This window comes from Lactuca sativa, chromosome 9 (assembly GCF_002870075.4).
Source record: "Lactuca sativa cultivar Salinas chromosome 9, Lsat_Salinas_v11, whole genome shotgun sequence".
Classification (NCBI taxonomy): Eukaryota; Viridiplantae; Streptophyta; class Magnoliopsida; order Asterales; family Asteraceae; genus Lactuca; species Lactuca sativa.
This window is the reverse complement of record NC_056631.2, coordinates 139575559-139596101: the sequence shown is the minus strand read 5'-3', so window position 1 is coordinate 139596101 and position 20543 is coordinate 139575559. Positions and strand designations below refer to the sequence as shown.

Sequence of the window (20543 nt, the reverse complement as noted above, 5' to 3'; positions counted from 1 at the left end):
TTACTACTTTACATATATTATTTTATACTTAAATTTTTTTTAAACACATATTATAATTTTATAAACATTTTATTAAAAAATATACAATATAAATTTCTTTTAAAATATTTCTAATTTTATAGATTATACCATGACAATATTAAAATTACTACATTCATATAAATTGTAAATAATTCATAAGAGGACTTTTTGTATTAGACCATGACAATATTAGAATTACGTTCATACAAATGTAAAATATAAATTACGTTCATACAAATTAAAATATTTCTAATTTTTTGGATTAGACCATGACAATATTAAAATTACGTTCATACAAATTGTAAATAATTCATAAAAAATATCATAGATAATATTACATTCATCTACGTAATGTGATTATATCTTGTGCAATAATATCCCGTATCGCTGCCATATATAAATCATCCTCGCTCGTGCGACGTGTACTTGAACCTTCTTCGTAAACATCACTACCGGTATCACCTCGTACGGGATTGTAGGATTCTTGTTGTGCCCTATTAAACGCTTCATCAAACCTACCAACCTTTCTAATGTAGTTATGGATCGCCATCGATGCTATCATAATTTTCACTTGGTTCTTGTACTTGTAATTAACATGCATGTCTCTTAATAACGCCCACCTAGCTTTCCACACTCCAAAATTTCGTTCAATGATATTTTGCAATGATGAATGGAGATAGTTAAATTTCTCTTTCGGTCCACGAGTTTCACGAATAGCAGTCGTATGTCCACGTTGAAAATCTGGTAAATGATAACGAATATTTGTGCCTTTGTATGGAGCAAGATACCCTCTCATATTTGGATATCCAGCATCAACAACTTAATATTTATCTGTAAATAAAACTAACATTTATTATTCGTTTCAAACAAGTAGTAAAAACATAAAACTTGTGTTCCAAAAAAAAAATGCTAACCACCCGTTGGATAGGGAAAATTAAGATCAGGTCTATGTAAGGCTTTATTGAAAATTCTTGTATCGTGTGCAGTCCCCTCCCAACCGGCCCAAACAAATGTAAAACACATGTTAAAATCACAAACAACCATTATATTTTGTGTTGCATATCCCTTTCAACCAATGTACTTCACTTCATCTTTTTGTGGAACCGATGCCCTGAAGTGTGTCCCATCTATAGCACCAATGCAATCCTTCAAATTCAAAGATATATCATAAATAAATTATTTGTTAAAGTTTGACTACCAAGAAAATAAACATTGGATAATACCTTGAACATTGGATAATACCGAGGGTTATTTAATATATATTCGGGAACATCATCATTATAGTTTGCGTCTGGTTTGATGATGTCGGCACTCAGTTTTAGCACGGCTTCCAAAACTGTATGGAAATTGTCACAACCAGGAAATTCGATGCCTTGTAAACATTTAACAATGATAACAAATGTGAACCAACAATGTGAAAGCATGTAGGATGCTTATTCAATAACAACAGAATTTCAATCAAACACTTCATACAACCACTGCAAATAGTCAACAAAGAATTGGAAACCCTAGAAAATCCCAGTTTAAGTCCATTCTCGACTAGGATTTCCTTATTGGGCCCAATGGGCCAATAAGCTTCCAACTTGACTATCTTGGGCTTAGAACTCTTAAATGGGGTCTAATTGGACCCACTTCCATTTATTTTAAAATTTTGGGCCATATTAGGCCTAGAATGAAATAAAATACCAAAATGGACCTTATTGGGCCATAACTAACCTAATTTAGCCCTAATAGGTCATAAAAATCATATTTATATTTATTTGGGCCAAAAATCACTTAACTTAACCATAAAATAGACTTAAGCATTCAAGGCCCAAATATTCTTTTCTTCCCTCTCCATTCTCGGCCCAAGTCCAACCCAAGAAGAGGAGTTGACTCTTGGATGCCATCTCACTTTTACCCATAGGACTTCCATGCTTATAACTCATATTCCCATGCAACCATCTCATCAATGTCTCTCTTCCTCTCTCTCTTTCTTGCTCTCGGCCGAATGCAAACACAGACACACCCACACTTTACTCAAAAATCCTCTCAAGAAAACTCTCTCCACTCCTCTCCATACTTTCGAGATTCAAGGGCTTTTCAAGGAGGATTCTTCACAAAAATCATCATCTTAGAACCCTCTAAGTTCGAGATCCATCCAAGAAACTTGCTAGGGCCTAAAATAGCAACAAACTCTTCTCTTTTCTTCTTCAAATCGAAAACAACAAGCAAAGATGAGTTTCATACCCCTTTCTTTTTGGTTTTTATGAGTTTTATGGGGGAGAATACAAGAAAATGTGTAGATCTATGTGTATATGTATGCTATGTGTGATTTGATACATGTATGTGTGTGATTTCATGTGTTTTGTGATGAATATGTTACCAAAAAGGGTGTAAACCTGAGATCTATGACATGAGTAAGGAAACAAACATAATCTAAGCTATCTTACACTAAACAAGTCTAGAATAATAGCTTATAAGGTCATGATGAACATGTTTTAACATAAAACCCATTTTTGGGCTTAAATTGTCAAAAATATAAACTTGGGGTACAAATCAATAAGTCACGGTTTCTTGAAGGTTAAAAGGGTCAAAATAGGTTCTATAAATATTTTTCTGAACATTAGAAATTTCAAGGGACTTAAAATGTAAATTTTTGGCCTAATGGGCTATTTATGGGCTTCTCGGCCCAATAAGCCTCAAAAATGCGAAAATGATAAGTTGAGGGGCTGGAAATGTAACTTCCTGTAAAACAGGGGGTGATTACCATAACAAAATGTTTATAAGGGTCAAAAATGCTTTTCACTAACAAAAAGGACCAAAAATGTAAACTTTTTAGATTTTGGGCCAAAACTGTAAAAGTTGTGAAAAATGGGTCCCTAACCGAGAATCACTACTCTGAAGGGGCTGAAGCTGTCAACAGAGTAAATTTTGGGTTAAAATTGTGTTTTCATCAAATAAATAATACAAAAGTGTCAAGAAAAGGGTTTTAAGGACTAAAAATGAAATTCTTTTATATAAAAAGGACTAAAAGTGTTATTTTTATAAAAGAAGGATAGTGAAAAGGGTCAAATTCCACTTTTAAACAAATTAATTCATTAATACAAAATACAAGATCCACTACTACCGATGAAATGGAAAACAAATACACTCTCAACAACAAATATCGTTACAAAACGAATTGATTCGGTCTCGAATCAATAACAAAACAAAATCGTAAAACCAAAGCATTTCAATAAACACGCGATAACTATGATGAGCTAACTTACAAACTTTGGGCTTGGAAGTTTCAAATCATGCTTGTTGGGCCTTGCTAGCCCATTAACATGATCTTTGGGCCCAAAGGGAATATGCTTACGTGTTATTGGGCCTTCTATGACCCAATTCCATGTAAAAGGACTTTCAATAGCTCTAATGTGCTATTGGGCCCTAGTGGCCCATTAGTACTGCTAGTGAGGTCGAGAAGTCAAATGCGAGTTGGGCCAAGTGTCTTTCGCATTCCCGATAGCCTTGAATAACTAATGGAAATAAAGGGACTTCGTACTCTCCTATCTCCTCGATTGTTGGGCATATGAGAAATCGAAGTAAACAGATTCAGGACGATAAACAAGAGTAATCATGGTGGGTGGATTAAGTGAATAGTAACGGCCGACGCCTTTAAGGATCGTTCGTAATCTGTAGTTATAAACTAATCATTTTCTTTAATGCGTGATTATAACAACTCACAAACCCTAATTAATCCAACGCCACCCGGGTAATCAAAATCATTCGACGTATCGGTATAACAATAGACAAGTCATTGTATTTTATGTATTGGGAAAACATTTGGTTTTTTCCTAGGAAGTTCAACATTTTCACTTGCGTGATTTATACAAAGGTTCAACAATTATACATGTTTTGAAAATCAACAAGCATATATTCCGGATCTTCACACTTTTTATAAACAATGATCTTTTCAGAAAATATCGGATTTTCTGGGTTTTACAAACTACACCAAATCATTTTACCACAACATTACTTATGAACTCACTAACATTTCATATGTTGACGTTTTTCAAAATAACTTGTATTCTCAGGTAATAGGTAAGCCGAAGACTAAGTACCAAGTAATGTCATGGTGTTTTGCTTAGATTATCTATCAGACAGTCTATGTTATGAAATTGTAATGTCTAAAACAATGTATTGGATGTAAACAATATCAGTTGTAATATTTCAATGCATGGTGATTAATTATGTTATGATTCATGTATATTCATTGTGATGACATTCAATTTAAGTCACAAGAGCCCTCGGACGTTTCCGCCGTCTGGTTCAGGGGTGTGACAGGTTGGTATCAGAGCTCTGTTTATAGTGAACTAGGATATCTAACCACACATTGATATGCAACTATAAACCAAAAAGAGGGACTAACACAACTCTGAACAAAACAAGTAAAACATAATGATAAAACATTTTTGCTTGTGTGAATTAGGATAAAGAACATAACACCGAACCAAACAAGATAATGCTAGCATCTCGGTTAAGCCAGGACTGTTCATAGTCGTAATCAAGGAGTGGATGTAGCCTGATCAACTACATTTCCTCCAAGGTACAACTATCACACGTCCCAAGGAAATCGTGATGGCTAGGGAACTTAAAAGCATACCCCTTTATCACCAAGAAGAGAACATCCGCTCAATCTATACAATAATTGTAGAGTCATAGGAGTAATGATAGTTTATTCGTATACCTCCTCTCAGTCGCTATGGAAGGGGAGCAACAGGGCATTCAGTTTCATAAGGTCTTAGTGGCTCACGGGATGATTGAAGATGAGCCTGAAGAAGATCAAGGGGGAGCACACGACGTTGGGCCTGACGAGTACACAGACACTAACTACGAGTTCGATGAGGCCGAGGATGACATAGAAGAAGGACAAGACTTAGGTGAGGACTCCGCCACATCATCTGACAGCGAGGCGCAACAAGACCATCCCACCCCACCAGTGAATCCTGCAAGGGATAATCGCTCCCCCGAAGCTGAGATTGCCGCCTTACGGCAACAACTATTCGCCATGGAAGCACGTGCAGTGCGAGCTGAGCATGAGAGGGACGAGGTCATTGGAGAAATGACTGAGATGGCTCAGTTGTTGGCTCAGCATTTCGGCATATGATCTCGCTACTGTTATAGGGCGCTCCATAGAGTGTTAAGAATAGACTTATCTTACTAGTACTATGATCTATGCTATGTATCCCGACTCTATGTTTAAGTGATTACACTACTCATAGAGCCGTTATGCTGCCGAACTTGTACCGCTTATGTATGCTCTTTCAAGCAAAATTTTCATGTATCAAAGTGCGGATAATAGTAATGAGAAATCTTATATGTTTACTGTGATGTTTTAATTTGCTATGTGTTACATATCTATGTTTGTGTGCTAAATTGTGAAATTACTTAAGTTTGTGCCACACACCTAGTTTATAGGATCACAACCTCACAAAAATCACAGACACTCAACATCTTTCCATTCCATGACAGAAAGATGCCTCAACGACCCACCCGCAGAAACCCTAGGCCAACCCCACCCGAAGTCAACTCAGCTACATTCCAAGCAGCCGTATCTGCTGCGGTCACCGCAGCGATGGCACAAATTCACCAAGGGAACAATGGAGGAGTCAACGGACAAGGGGCTAGAAGTTTGAACAATGGAATGATTCAAGGACCTACCAAGACATGCTCCTACAAAGACTTCACCAACGCCAAACCACGGACCTTTAACGGCACTGGAGGAATGATCACCCTGAAATAATGGATCGAGAAGGTGGAATCGGTGTTCGAGATATGTGATTGCCCAGAGGAGATAAAGGTGAAGTTTTCCGCATGCACTTTCGTTGAACAAGCGCTCACTTGGTGGAATGGATACGTGGAAGCCATGACACTCCCCGTAGCCAATTCCATGCCATGGACAGAGATGAAAGAAATGTTGATGGTCGAGTACTGCCCTCGTGGCGAAATTCAGAAAATGGAACAAGAGCTGTGGAATCTCACCGTCCGGAACGCTGATATAGATGCATACATATCAAGGTTTAGCGAACTGTCTCTGCTATGCCCTGGCATGATCACCTCAGAAGGAAAGAAGATCGAACGATTCATTTGGAGACTAACCTCCCCGATCCAAGGAAACGTGATAGCTGCAAATCCCGAAACTTTCGACAGTGCCAAGAGATTGGCCAAGAAGCTGTATGACCACAACAACAAGAAGGGCGAGAAGCCAGTGGAGGCTGAAGGTAAGAAGGAAAACGACAACAAAAAGGGGAAGAACAACAAGAGGAAGGGATGTCAAGGCTCCGAATCATCCAAGAAGCAACAAACAGTGGCAGTTAATGCTGCAACCACTCAAGTTCCACCCACACCACATGCTCCAGCCTCAGCTGCTCCAAGTGCTCCTAGGCCTTATTCCGGTAATCTTCCTAAGTGCAACAAGTGCGGTCTCCATCATAATGGAGAACGCAGAGAGATGCAGTGCACCAGTTGCAATCGGAAGGGTCACACGGTAAAGTATTGCAGAACCTACCCTCCTCAGAACCAACAACAGGGAAACAACAACAACAACAACAATAACCGAAACAACAACAACACCAACAATGGCGACAACAATGCAGGACCTAGCCACACCTGCTATGGATGTGGAAGGACTGGGCATTTCCGTCGAAACTGCCCCAACAACAACAATCCCGGAAACGGAGGAACAGGAAGGGTGCTGACCATGGGTCAGGGAGAAGCGGTTCAGGATCCCGCTGTCGTTACCGGTACGTTCCTCCTAAACCATACTTATGCATGCATCCTATTTGATACCGGAGCAGAACGAAGTTTTGTGAGCAATAAGTTTAAGCATTTGTTAAAACAACAACCCCAGAAGCTCAATGAAACATTTACGGTGGAAATGGCCAATGGGAAAACAGAATCTACTGGGGAGATCTATATCGGATGTACCCTAACCCTAAATCAACATGTCTTTCAAATAAACTTAATGCCTGTTTCCATTAGGAGTTTTGATGTGACTGTTGGCATGGACTGGTTAAACCCCAACCATGCTGAAATTATGTGTCGCGAGAAGGCCGTTCGCCTTCACCTTCCAAATCATGAAACCCTAGTTATTTACGGAGACAAACCCAACACGAACCTTTGTCTCATCTCGTGCGTCCAGGCGCAGAAGCATCTACGAAAGAACGATTTGACGTTCCTGGCGCACATAGTGGATAAAACCAAGGAAGAGGTTAACGTTGAAGACATTCCTGTGGCATGTGAATTCCCAGACATATTTCCTGAAGATCTTCCTGGAGTACCCCCAAAAAGACAAGTTGAATTTCAAATTGATCTTGTTCCAGGAGCTACTCCCATCGCTAAATCGCCTTACCGATTAGCTCCTGCTAAGATGCAGGAATTGTCCAGCCAACTCAGTGAACTCCTGAACAAGGGATTCATCCGACCCAGCTTCTCGCCATGGGGAGCTCCAGTCCTCTTTGTCAAGAAGAAGGACGGATCTTTTAGGATGTGCATTGATTACAGAGAACTGAATAAGCTCACTGTCAAAAATCGCTATCCACTCCCACGAATCGACGATCTATTTGACCAGCTCCAAGGAGCTAGTTACTTCTCTAAGATAGATCTGCGATCCGGGTACCATCAACTCAAGGTCCGGGAAGAGGATATTCCCAAACCGCTTTCCGAACTTGTTACGAACATTATGAATTTGTTGTAATGCCCTTCGGTCTAACGAATGCCCCTGCCACATTCATGGACCTAATGAATCAAATCTGCCGACCATTCCTCGACAACTTTGTTATTGTTTTCATTGACGACATTCTAGTTTATTCTCGAAGCGAAAAAGAGCATGGCCAACATCTCCAACAAATCCTGGAAACCCTGCGAACTGAGAAGTTATACGCAAAACTCTCCAAGTGTGAGTTCTGGCTCCGTAGCATGAACTTTTTGGGTCATGTTGTTAGTCGGGAAGGGATACATGTGGATCCTTCTAAGGTGCAAGCCATCGAAGGATGGGCAGTCCCGACAACACCCACAGAAATTCGCCAATTCTTAGGTCTAGCAGGTTACTACAGGAGGTTCATTCAAAACTTCTCTAAGATCGCCAAGCCACTTACCTCGCTTACACAAAAGAGTGTACCATTCAAATGGACAGACAGACAAGAAGCTGCATTCCGAACTCTGAAGCAAGCACTCTGTAGTGCCCCAGTACTATCACTACTAGAGGGAACGGAAGATTTCGTAGTCTACTGTGACACGTCAAATCAGGGTTTAGGTTGCGTTCTCATGCAGCGTGGAAATGTGATAGCTTACACGTCCCGACAACTAAAGACATACGAAGTGAATTATACAACCCACGATCTGGAATTGGGAGCACTGGTCTCCGCCCTAAAGATTTAGAGGCACTACCTTTATGGTACAAAGTGCACCATCTTCACGGACCACAAGAGTCTCCAACACATCTTGAATAAAAAAGAGTTGAATATGAGGCAACGAAGATGGGTTGAACTATTAAACAATTATGAGTGTGAAATCAAGTGTCACCCAGGCAAGGCTAATGTGGTAGCTGATGCCTTGAGCCGGAAAGAGTACTCCAATCGTTGTGAAAAAACTCTCTCAATAACCATCCAATCTCACCTAACCACTCAGATCAGGGCAGCCCAATCAGATGCCATGAAGGCGGAGAACAAAACAAGCGAAGCTTTACGTGGAATGGAGAAGAATATTGAGATGAATGGGGGCGGAGTATATTATTTCAAGAACCATATTTGGGTCCCTAAACTTGGAGGATTTAGGGAGGTAGTCATGAATGAAGCTCACAAGACGCGATACTCCATCCATCCGGGTTCGGACAAAATGTACTTGGATATTAAACAACATTATTGGTGGCCTAACACGAAGGCAGAGATTGCCACCTATGTTAGCAAATGCCTTACTTGCGCCAAAGTAAAGGTGGAATACTAGAAGCCCTCGGGGTTATTACAACAACCAGTAATTCCCGAGTGGAAATGGGAAAGGATTACTATGGATTTTGTGACCAAGCTGCCCAAGACGTCAGATGGATTGGACACTATATGGGTAATAGTTGACAGACTGACGAAATTCGCTCATTTCCTGCCAATAAAAGAATCCTACAAGATGGAGAGATTGACAAGAATATACATTCGAGAAATCGTGAGACTTCACGGAGTGCCAGTGTCTATCATCTCAGACAGAGATAGTAGGTTCACTTCATGTTTTTGGTAATCACTTCAGAAAGCACTGGGAACCCATCTCGACATGAGCACTGTTTATCACCCACAAACGGATGGTCAAAGCGAACGAACCATTCAGATGCTTGAAGACATGCTTCGTGCATGTGTGATAGACTTTGGGAAGTCCTGGGATACCCACTTACCCTTAGTTGAATTCGCATACAACAACAGTTACCATTCGAGCATCAAAGTTGCTCCTTTCGAGGCACTATATGGACGTAAGTGTAGATCACCGTTGTGTTGGGCTAAGGTAGGCGACACCCAGCTAGCGAGGGAACTAGCATCAGACAATACGTTAACGGGATCGGAGATCATACGTGAAACCATGGAAAAGATAGTTCAAATCAGAGCTCGACTACAAGCATCACGCGACCGACAAAAGAGCTACGCCGATAAACAGCGAAAGCCCTTAGAGTTTCAGGTCGGGGATCGAGTACTGTTAAAAGTTTCTCCTTGGAAAGGAGTTATTCGTTTTAGAAAACGGGGAAAATTGAATCCACAATACATTGGACCTTTCGAGATTCTTGCCCGAATTGGTCCAGTAGCGTACAGACTGCAGCTACCCGCTGAGCTCAGCAGCGTACACCCCGTGTTCCATGTTTCCAATATAGAGAAGCGCCTATCCGATGAAACTCTCGTCATTCCCATTGATGAAATTGAAATCAATGAGAATCTCCTGTTCGTCGAAGAACCAGTCGAAATCATGGACAGGGAGGTGAAGCGTACCAAGCAAAGTCACATTCCGATTGTGAAGGTACGGTGGAACTCGAAGCGTGGGCCCGAATTCACGTGGGAACGTGAAGATCAAATGAGGCAGAAGTACCCTCATCTATTCTAGCATTCTCAAATCTAGCTTTCAAAAGAATTTCGGGACGAAATTCCATCTAACGGGGGGATGATGTCACAACCAGTAAATTCGATGCCTTGTAAACATTTAACAATGATAACAAATGTGAACCAACAATGTGAAATCATGTAGGATGCTTATTCAATAACAACAAAATTTCAATCAAACACTTCATACAAGCACTGCAAATAGTCAACAAAGAATTGGAAACCCTAGAAAATCCCAGTTTAAGTCCATTCTCGACTAGGATTTCCTTATTGGGCCCAATGGGAAAATAAGCTTCCAACTTGACTATCTTGGCTTAGAACTCTTAAATGGGGTCTAATTGGACCCACTTCCATTTATTTTAAAATTTTGGGCCATATTAGGCCTAGAATGAAATAAAATACCTAAATGGACCTTATTGGGCCATAACTAACCTAATTTAGCCATAATAGGTCATAAAAATCATATTTATATTTATTTGGGCCAAAAATCACTCAACTTAACCATAAAATAGACTTAAGCATTCAAGGCCCAAATATTCTTTTCTTCCCTTTCCATTCTCAGCCCAAGTCCAACCCAAGAAGATGAGTTGACTCTTGGATGCCACCTCACTTTTACCCATAGGACTTCCATGCTTATAACTCATATTCCCATGCAACCATCTCATCAAAGTCTCTCTTCTTCTCTCTCTTTCTTGCTCTCGGCCGAATCCAAACACACACACCCACACTTTACTAAAAAATCCTCTCAAGAAAACTCTCTCCACTCCTATCCATACTTTCGAGATTCAAGGGCTTTGCAAGGAGGATTCTTCACAAAAATCATCATCTTAGAACCCTCTAAGTTCGAGATCCATCCAAGAAACTTGCTAGGGCCTAAAATAGCAACAAACTCTTTTCTTTTCTTCTTCAAATCGAAAAAAACAAGCAAAGATGAGTTTCATACCCCTTTCTTTTTGGTTTTTATGAGTTTTATGGGGGAGAATACAAGAAAATGTGTAGATCTATGTGTATATGTATGCTATGTGTGATTTGATGCATGTATGTGTGTGATTTCATGTGTTTTGTGATGAATATGTTACCAAAAAGGGTGTAAACCTGAGATCTATGACATGAGAAAGGAAACAAACATAATCTAAGCTATCTTACACTAAACAAGTCTAGAATAATAGCTTATAAGGTCATGATGAACATGTTTTAACATAAAACCCATTTTTGGGCTTAAATTGTCAAAAATATAAACTTGGGGTACAAATCAATAAGTCACGGTTTCTTGAAGGTTAAAAGGGTCAAAATAGTTTCTATAAATATTTTTCTGAACATTATAAATTTCAAGGGACTTAAAATGTAAATTTTTGGCCTAATGGGCTATTTATAGGCTTCTCGGCCCAATAAGCCTCAAAAATGCGAAAATGATAAGTTGAGGGGCTGGAAATGTAATTTCCTGTAAAACAGGAGGTAATTACCATAACAAAATGTTTATAAGGGTCAAAAATGCTTTTCACTAACAAAAAGGACCAAAAATGTGAACTTTTTAGATTTTGGGCCAAAACTGTAAAAGTTGTGAAAAATGGGTCCCTAACCTAGAATCACTATTCTGGAGGGGCTGAAGCTGTCAACAAAGTAAATTTTGGGTTAAAGTCGTGTTTTCATAAAATAAATAATACAAAAGTGTCAAGAAAAGGGTTTTAAGGACTAAAAATGAAATTCTTTTATATAAAAAGGACTAAAAGTGTTATTTTTATAAAAGAAGGGTAGTGAAAAGGGTCAAATTCCACTTTCAAACAAATTAATTCGTTAATACAAAATACAAGATCCACTACTACCGACGAAACGGAAAACAAATACACTCTCAACAACAAATATCATTACAAAACGAATTGATTCGGTCTCGAATCAATAACAAAACAAAATCGTAAAACCAAAGCATTTCAATAAACACGCGATAACTATGATGAACTAACTTACAAACTTTGGGCTTGGAAGTTTCAAATCATGCTTGTTGGGCCTTGCTAGCCCATTAACATGATCTTTGGGCCCAAATGGAATATGCTTACGTGTTATTGGGCCTTCTATGACCCAATTCCATGTAAAAGGACTTTCAATAGTTCTAATGTGCTATTGGGCCCTAGTAGCCCAATAGTATTGCTAGTGAGGTCGAGAAGTCAAATGCGAGTTGGGCCAAGTGTCTTTCGCATTCCCGATAGCCTTGAATAACTCATGGAAATAAAGGGACTTCGTACTCTCCTATCTCCTCGGTTGTTGGGCTTATGAGAAATCATAGTAAACAGATTCAGGACGATAAACAAGAGTAATCATGGTGGGTGGATTAAGTAAGTAGTAACGACCGACGCCTTTAAGGATCGTTCGTAATATGTAGTTATAAACTAGTCATTTTCTTTAATGCGTGATTATAACAACTCACAAACCCTAATTAATCCAACGCCACCCAGGTAATCAAAATCATTCGACGTATCGGTATAACAATAGACAAGTCATTGTATTTTATGTATTGGGAAAACATCGGGTTTTCCTGGGAAGTTCAACATTTTCACTTGCGTGATTTATACAAAGGTTCAACAATTATACATGTTTTGAAAATCAACAAGCATATATTCACGGATCTTCACACTTTTTATAAACAATGATATTTTCAGAAAATTTCGGATTTTCTGGGTTTTACAAACTACACCAAATCATTTTACCACAACATTACGTATGAATTCACCAACATTTCATATGTTGACGTTTTTCAAAATAACTTGTATTCTCAGGTAACAGGTAAGCCGAAGAATAAGTACCAAGTAATGTCATGTTGTTTTGCTTAGATTATCTATCAGACAGTCTATGTTATGAAATTGTAATGTCTAAAACAATGTACTGGATATAAACAATATCAATTGTAATATTTCAATGCATGGTGATGAATTATGTTATGATTCATGTATATTCATTGTGATGATATTCAATTTAAGTCACAAGAGCCCTCGGACGTTTCCGCCGTCTGGTTCGGGGGTGTGACAGAAATGTCTTTGAATCGTTTCCCCCGAATGATTAAAAAACTCTTGCACAAATCTATTGCTACACCCATGCGCCAAAGTCATCAAGAATATTCCTACAGACTCCTCTATAGATACTTTTCGTGTTTGTTGTAGCCCGTAATTTGTAGCAAGATCTAAGCATAACTGTCTAAAAACCGGTAAGTTGAGTCTAAACATCTCATAACAACGTCTAGGATGGCCATTTAGTACTTCTGTAATAAACATGTGCCCCGTGCGATCTGAAGTGTGACATGACGTACGTAAGTTACGCGCGAGTATTATCCCTTTCAAAGCCAATCCACATAACATTTCAAATTCTCTACCCTCTTCCATTACACATTCTTCATTATCATTGGATGAATTAGAATCATCACTATCCATCCTACATAATACAAATAAAATGATGTCAACCATTAACACATAACATAAAGACAAACAATAACACATAATATAAAATGTCAAATACATAATGTCAAAGGACAACACATAATGTCAAAACATAAAACTTAATGTCAAAGCATATCACATATTGTCAAAGGATAAAACATAAATGTCAAAGCATAACACATATGGCTAAATCATTATTTCATAAGTAACTTAAGGAACTCCATCTTGGCTTCGTCGGTCGTTGGAAACATAAAAGCTTCACAATTTTGCTTTTTGGTGAAGACAAACAATGCTTGTGAAAAATTGTTGGACCCTTCACGAAAATCGGGGAACTTGATGACGATGGCCATGCAATCTGCTATTGTTGGGGACAGATTATTTTGTGGATAAGTTTGTGTGCTTTTTGATGATATGGCATCCAATAAAGCATCGACTTTTTCTTCATAAATTGAATTTTTACTCTTGGTTGGACGGTTGTTGGAAACAGACTTAGACCTCTTCCTTTTACTTGAACTACTTTCATGTAGACTAGTAAAAAGAGGCTCATCATCATCTAAATTGATTTCATCACTATCTCCTTTGCCCTCCATATTCTCTTCGTTTGGATTGCTATTGTTTTGAAATTGTAATGGAGTCATAGTCCGATCTCCAACGGCAACAGAATCCCGAAACAAAATAACATATTTCTCATCAAATATGCTCAAATCTGTGTTCCTAAATTTGGCATAATCTTTATTCTCCTGCAAGACAAAAAGATATTGTAAATCAAATATGTTCAATCTATATGCAATCATAACTTAAAATAATTAAAAAGAATAGTAATCATACCTTTATTTTCTCCTCCCACCACTCGGGGGACGCATCTACTAGGCTTCTCGTCCCACCGAGTCCGGTTTCAAGCCTCATTAAGCGGTCATAAAGCTTCCACTCCTTTTTCATGTTCTCCCATTTGTTTGTTAGTTGTTTTTTTTCAAGGCTATAACCTGTTTTCTCCTTAATGCATTTTTGTATATTTTCCCACCCAATTTTATCAAAGGAGGAAGTGGGTTTACGACATTTTTTTTCCAATCAAGCACGAATCAACAAACACCATGAAGCTACGATTATCCCACCCAAATTTTGGTTTTTTCATTTTTAAAGATGTTTCACAATCAATAATTGTAGTGTTGTTTTCATCCATTATTTGTGAATTAATATCAACATTTAAGCAACAAACTAATTTCATTAACCTTTCTAAATGATTTCATTAATTTATCAAAATTCTAATCAAAACAGAAAAAATAGATTATCACATCATATCAATTTCACAAATCAATCATCTGTTAACACAAATATCATCATTGAACAAAAAATTTCATCGACTTCATATTTCATCAATTTCACTAATATTTCACATTTCATCAGTTTCACAGTGTAACAAATCAGTTATCTGTTAATTCATTTTTCATCAAGTTTACAAAATTTTTGGACTATTTCACAGCATATTTCAGAAATCGGGAGGAACAAATTACTATTTCACAACACATCAATTACACATTTCACAGCACATCAATTACAAATTTCACAGCATCAATTTCAGAGGCTAGAGAGAAGAACAGTTCAAGGAAAATTCGAAATCGGGAGGAGCACATTTCACAGCACATCAATTTCACAACATATCAATTACACATCATATCAATTTCACAAATCGGGAGGAACACTTTTCTTTGCTACTAAAAATCGGAAATAGACAAGAAGAGATTGTAGCATTTGAGATCGGAAGTCGACTGGGAAAGAAAACAAACCTGATCGTCGGTGTCGCCGATGTTGCAGGTTGCTGGTGTCGCCGGTGGATGTTGCAGGTCGAGATGCGAGAGAGATCTGTGGGTGAGCAGAGAGAACGAGGAGGAGGAGAAGTAATGAGATTCGTATCTGTGAAATGTGAATGAAGTTAATTAGGATAGATAAGGGGTATATTGGTAATTTTTAATTTTTAGCTTGTGAAAAATTGAGAAAAATCAGGTAAACGTGACTTTTCAAAAAACTTTAAATTATTCTATGGAAAAAATCATTTTCACCTTACCAAACATTTTTTGGATTTTTTTCTAAAGATAAAATCAAAAGTAATTTTAAAAACGAAGCCAAACGCCCGTAATTACCTAAACCGTAAAACACACATGTGTGCAAGGTCAAGTATTCTCATGTTTGCCCGAACAAATTGATTGCCATAGAAATTAGAAACTTTGGCAGCAGGCTCGCCTCGTCGCCCTTTCTACCCAAATTAAAAAGACAAGTTCTCTACATACAGACACGATCTTTGCATAATAATGGCTAAAAAGAAGAGAGACGAAGTGGAGGCCGAACCCCAAGTACTCAACCACGGCAATGGCGGCTCTCATGAAACAAAAAAGAAGAAAAAGAACAAGACAAGAGACAAAGAGCAGAAGAAAGTGTTTGTAGATGACGATGATATCAGTAGGCCTACTGTCAGCATCGCCTTACCTGGCTCTATTATCGATAACACTCAATCATTCGAGCTCGCTACTCGGGTAATAAAGGATTTTTGTTGTAGCCCTTGAAACTGGTTTAATTTAAAATTACAAAGGAATAAGAGTTGTGCACATCAACTGCTTGATAATTTGTCACAGTGAAAGAAACTAAAACTCTTCACTGTCTATTTTGTGGGTGGTAGTTTTTCAGTTTGATGGGCTCTCAGTGATATTTTGGTATGATTAAATTTTTTGGGTGCCATTTTTCTCTTTGTTTGCAGCTTGCTGGCCAAATTGCCCGTGCCGCCACTATTTTCAGAATTGATGAGGTTTAATTCTTAGTTACCTTTTTCTTTTGAGTACTTGATTATGATTGTAGAATAAGTAGTGTGAGTCAATAGGATGTTTCCACCACTAGATTCTTGGTTGACATTCTACTATTTATATTACAACAAGAACAAGCCTTCCATCATTAACTAGAAGGGATAGAGTGAGTAGTTTCATGATCAACATTCAACAACAAAAGGCAGGAATACTGTGTTCTAGTTCTGTTATTTTCTTTCAAAAAACTATAAAAACAGATGAGGCCTATGAACTCTGTGAAGTCTACTATTACCTTCCTTCCTCCGCCCCCCTCCCCCCCTTTTTTTTATATATATTGAAAGTTGTGAATGATTTACTGGTGTGTATTTGGGCTTGTATTTATAGGTGGTTGTATTTGATAACCAAAGGGAATCATCCAATTTGACAGCTGAGGATACTTGTGATGAAAATGAGAGTGGTACTGCTTTCCTAATAAGGATCTTGAAGTATCTGGAGACACCGCAATATCTGAGAAAGGCTCTTTTCCCCAAGCATAACAGCTTAAGATTTGTGGTACATTTTCAAATTGCATGCAATATTGTGTACAGCAGCAGCAGTTATTTATTTATTTGACCTTTTGTAGGGTCTGCTGCCACCGCTTGATGCCCCACATCATCTTCGAAAGCATGAATGGGCTCCATACAGAGAAGGTTGTTTTCTCTCTCTTACATATAAACATAAACATATCATTTTAAATGCATTATTTATGTTCATGAATGTCAAAACGCTTGTAGAATTTAGAACACAGAAAATAAAGAGCAAAGCCACAAAGTAATTGTTGAGGGAGGGTGAATACAAAGAGAAAAAGTTTACAATGAAGTACAAGGCTTGTTTGCGGAATGAACACTAAGACAAGACCCCCACCCCCCTTTAACACTCAAATAGGAGTCAAACTCATACTCATGCCATTTTCTATTTTATTTTTATTTTTTGTTGAAAAAACTGAAATGATGTGCATTCTGACTTGTGCTCTTGTTAAAAGGCTTGACAGCAGTGATCCTGTTTTCACTCACACATACACATGGGATTCTTCATGGTCATTGTAATTACTAAATCTTGTCACCGAGTATTCAGGAAAATAATAATAATAATAATAATCGCAAACCCCCCTAGTTAGTTAGCAGAAAGACAGTCAAAGAAAAGAAGCTGTTCTTTCTAACGAATAACAAAAAAAATTGTTATCCTGATTTAATCATTCATTGTCATTGTAATTACTAAATCTTAACTCATCACTTGATAGGTGTCACACTCGCGCTACAACCTCCAACTTCTGCCACCACTCTTGTGGATGTGGGGCTTAGTAAGGTATCAATATCTATCTGCATGTTATACTACTTGTGTTACATGCATCTGATGTCAATGATAGATAATTAAATTGATCATATTATTATTATCAGTGTATTTTAGTTGTAAACATAATAACCTACCTACTGATGCAGTGTAGAGTTTACCCATGCCTAATAATAGTCAAGCCATTTAGAGGCTGATTTAGACTACTAGAGACCCTAATTAACCTTGTGCATATAAATAAATATTTGGTTAAATAATGAAAGGAGTAGACGCCTTGTGCCCAGTTTTCTTATCCCTCCAATCCATCTCTAAAGCTAGCTTGAAATTTCATTTTATATATATATATATATATATATATATATATATATATATATATATATATATATATATATATATATATATATTAAAGTGTGAATTGGAGTAACTTTTACAAATTGTGATGCGACACCATCTTTAATGTAGTTTTCTCAAGTGACATATTTTCTGTTTCGTGGGACAATTAATAGGGTCTAAGCATGAAATGTGAAGAGATGCAGTTCTGCGTAAGAATATAAAGTTAGATAGATATTACTTGATAAATTAAGAGAAAATAGGACTAAAAGTCAAATTATCATGTTGTACTTATTTGTAATTGAATAGACATTAGACAAGTTGCAAGATCCTTAACATGAAAAGACCTTTAGGTTTTGATTTTTGAATGAAGGCCTTTAAGTGTTTTCAATCATTATCATTATGTATTATTATATTTAATATTTGATTTGATTCCCTGCAGAATGTGGTGATTGATGAAGCAGTTGAGCCTGGAAAAAGAGTTACTGTAGCCATGGGAACCAATCGACAACTGGATGGTATAAATATTAATAAATCCAGTCCTTTCATGCAATGTGTAATTGTGTATACGTTAGGGTTAGGATGAAACTTGAAAGACTAGTGAGTTGCATATATATATATATATATATATATATATATATATATATATATATATATATATATATATATATATATAAAATTTAAAGTTTAAACACATCATAGTATAATAATATTAGGATATTTTCACTAAAAAACCTGTCCTACACTAATTCCAAAAACACGTGAGTTTGAAACCATGTACAATCTAAAAAAGAATCCAAATATAATATCTGGTTTTGTAGATGAGGCACACGAGGTTGTGTCATGGTGGAAGCCTAGGGAAGAAGCAGGAATGTATTGGGGCTATAAAGTCAGATATGCTCCCAACATCAGTTCAGTACTTAAACAATGCCCGTATAAGGTAGGTATAGATATTTTGTTCTATCATTCATGACACTGTATTATTATTATTATTATTATTATTATTATTATTATTCAAAGTAGAATAGAAAAAGTTGAGTAATGTATTTGGTTTTTGTTTCATCTAACGAAAATTATATTTTGCAGGGTGGGTATGATTATCTTATTGGCACCTCAGAGCATGGTCATATTGTGAAGTCGTCAGAGCTTGAGCTACCATCTTTTAGGTATTGTCTGTTGTACAACTCTGCTGCTCTTTCATTTTTTTTTTTTTTTTTTTTTTTCTAAACCTACCAATTACCATACACCATGATTAGTTAGACAAGATGATTATTCCCTTAAAACTCTTAGTTGCAGACAGTGGTTAATGTTATGTGGAAATAAAACTGATCTATTAATATTTTGATCTGCACTGCACTGCAGGCATCTACTGATTGCTTTTGGTGGACTTGCTGGATTGGAAGAGTGCATTGAAGAAGACAAAAACCTCAAGGTTTCAAGATTCCTTCTAACATTTCTACTATTTTTATTCCATTATAGCATCAACATCCTACTTTGAGAAATATTCCATACACAACTATATGAAACAAATTTCATTTTTCTATAATTGGAATTATTTCAGGGAAAAGATCCACGGGAGGTATTTAGTACGTATCTCAACATATGTCCACATCAAGGAAGTAGAACAATACGAACAGAGGTATGTATGGTCTTTCTTGCTAAATAAATTAAGACAATTTCTTAATTCTTTCTCAAACGTTATTTTTTGAGAATTTATTCATTGATTGTGTTGATGCCAACAGGAAGCGCTCTTCATTTCTCTTCAATATTTCCAAGAACCAATTGATCGTGTATTAAACAGTTCTAAATAACATGGTTACGGATTCACCCGTTTCGGTTGTTCATCTTGGACTATTTGCCATGTTTTCTAATCATTTTCTTTTCGAGGTTTAGTTGTCAAACTTTTTTTCTTAATGGTTTAACTAATATTCACAGATGTTTGAGGCAATATATTTGATTTTTTAGCTTGTGATTTTATTTTCTTTAAAACCTATTTTATGTTTGGATGCTGATTTGGTATTTGTATTGCAAGCTCACATAAGCAAGAAAAAAAAAAAACTTAAATTAGTAACTGGCTACCATTCTCCAAGATAAAAGTTGCTATAATTGGTAAAAATGATAGTTATATTCTTATTATGGATCAAATTTAGAGGATATTGTCTATTAGTAAAAAAAATAGAAATTATGTAGCTGTTTTTTGCAAATTGCATTTTTTTAAGTAACTATATATCTTTTCTGGTAGGATAATTGTGAATAATAATTAGTGAAAAGAGCATCTATACACTATAATTCGTTGCAAGGAGCTGTTTTTAGGCCACTTTACATGCATAATTTAACATGATTTGCGAATAACAACTTTGGGAGGTCTTTGTTTTCCGATGTGGGATTCGATTAGGTGATACTCTTTTGTTGACTATTGCTATGGGTTGTATTTAGCCGTTTAATGGTAGTAATTGATCTTGTATTTGTCAATGTAACAACCGTTTTTTTTGCATGCATAAATGAGGCATCTTGATCAATTTGTTTAGCAAATAATGCTTACTGCGATTATCGTA

The 20543-nt window shown here is 37.0% G+C and overlaps 2 protein-coding genes across 2 annotated transcripts; one reads left to right on the top strand and one right to left on the bottom strand.

The window, feature by feature from the left end:
• Positions 1 to 361: 361 nt before the first annotated feature.
• On the bottom strand, positions 362 to 817 carry LOC111909543 (uncharacterized). Its single transcript, XM_023905343.2, has one exon. It carries the CDS (start codon positions 815 to 817, stop codon positions 362 to 364), a length of 456 nt encoding a protein of 151 aa, XP_023761111.2.
• A 14903-nt stretch (positions 818 to 15720) lies between these two features.
• Positions 15721 to 19960, top strand: LOC111909544 (uncharacterized). The gene is made up of 11 exons (XM_023905344.3): positions 15721 to 16065; positions 16287 to 16334; positions 16714 to 16881; positions 16952 to 17018; positions 17609 to 17673; positions 18431 to 18506; positions 18810 to 18928; positions 19075 to 19154; positions 19351 to 19420; positions 19550 to 19627; positions 19731 to 19960. Exons 1-11 carry the CDS (start codon positions 15844 to 15846, stop codon positions 19797 to 19799), a joined length of 1062 nt encoding a protein of 353 aa, XP_023761112.2. The 5' UTR covers positions 15721 to 15843; the 3' UTR covers positions 19800 to 19960.
• The last annotated feature ends 583 nt before the right edge of the window (positions 19961 to 20543 follow it).

What these genes read in the sequence shown, in the direction of transcription:
- LOC111909543 (XM_023905343.2), bottom strand. Translation starts at nt 817, where the DNA reads ATGAGAGGGTATCTTGCTCCATACAAAGGCACAAATATTCGTTATCAT.
- LOC111909544 (XM_023905344.3), top strand. Translation starts at nt 15,844, where the DNA reads ATGGCTAAAAAGAAGAGAGACGAAGTGGAGGCCGAACCCCAAGTACTC. An exon ending in TGGATGTGGGGCTTAGTAAG is followed by an intron (nt 17,674 to 18,430) that starts GTATCAATATCT and finishes GATTCCCTGCAG; the next exon opens with AATGTGGTGATTGATGAAGC. An exon ending in GTAGAACAATACGAACAGAG is followed by an intron (nt 19,628 to 19,730) that starts GTATGTATGGTC and finishes TGATGCCAACAG; the next exon opens with GAAGCGCTCTTCATTTCTCT.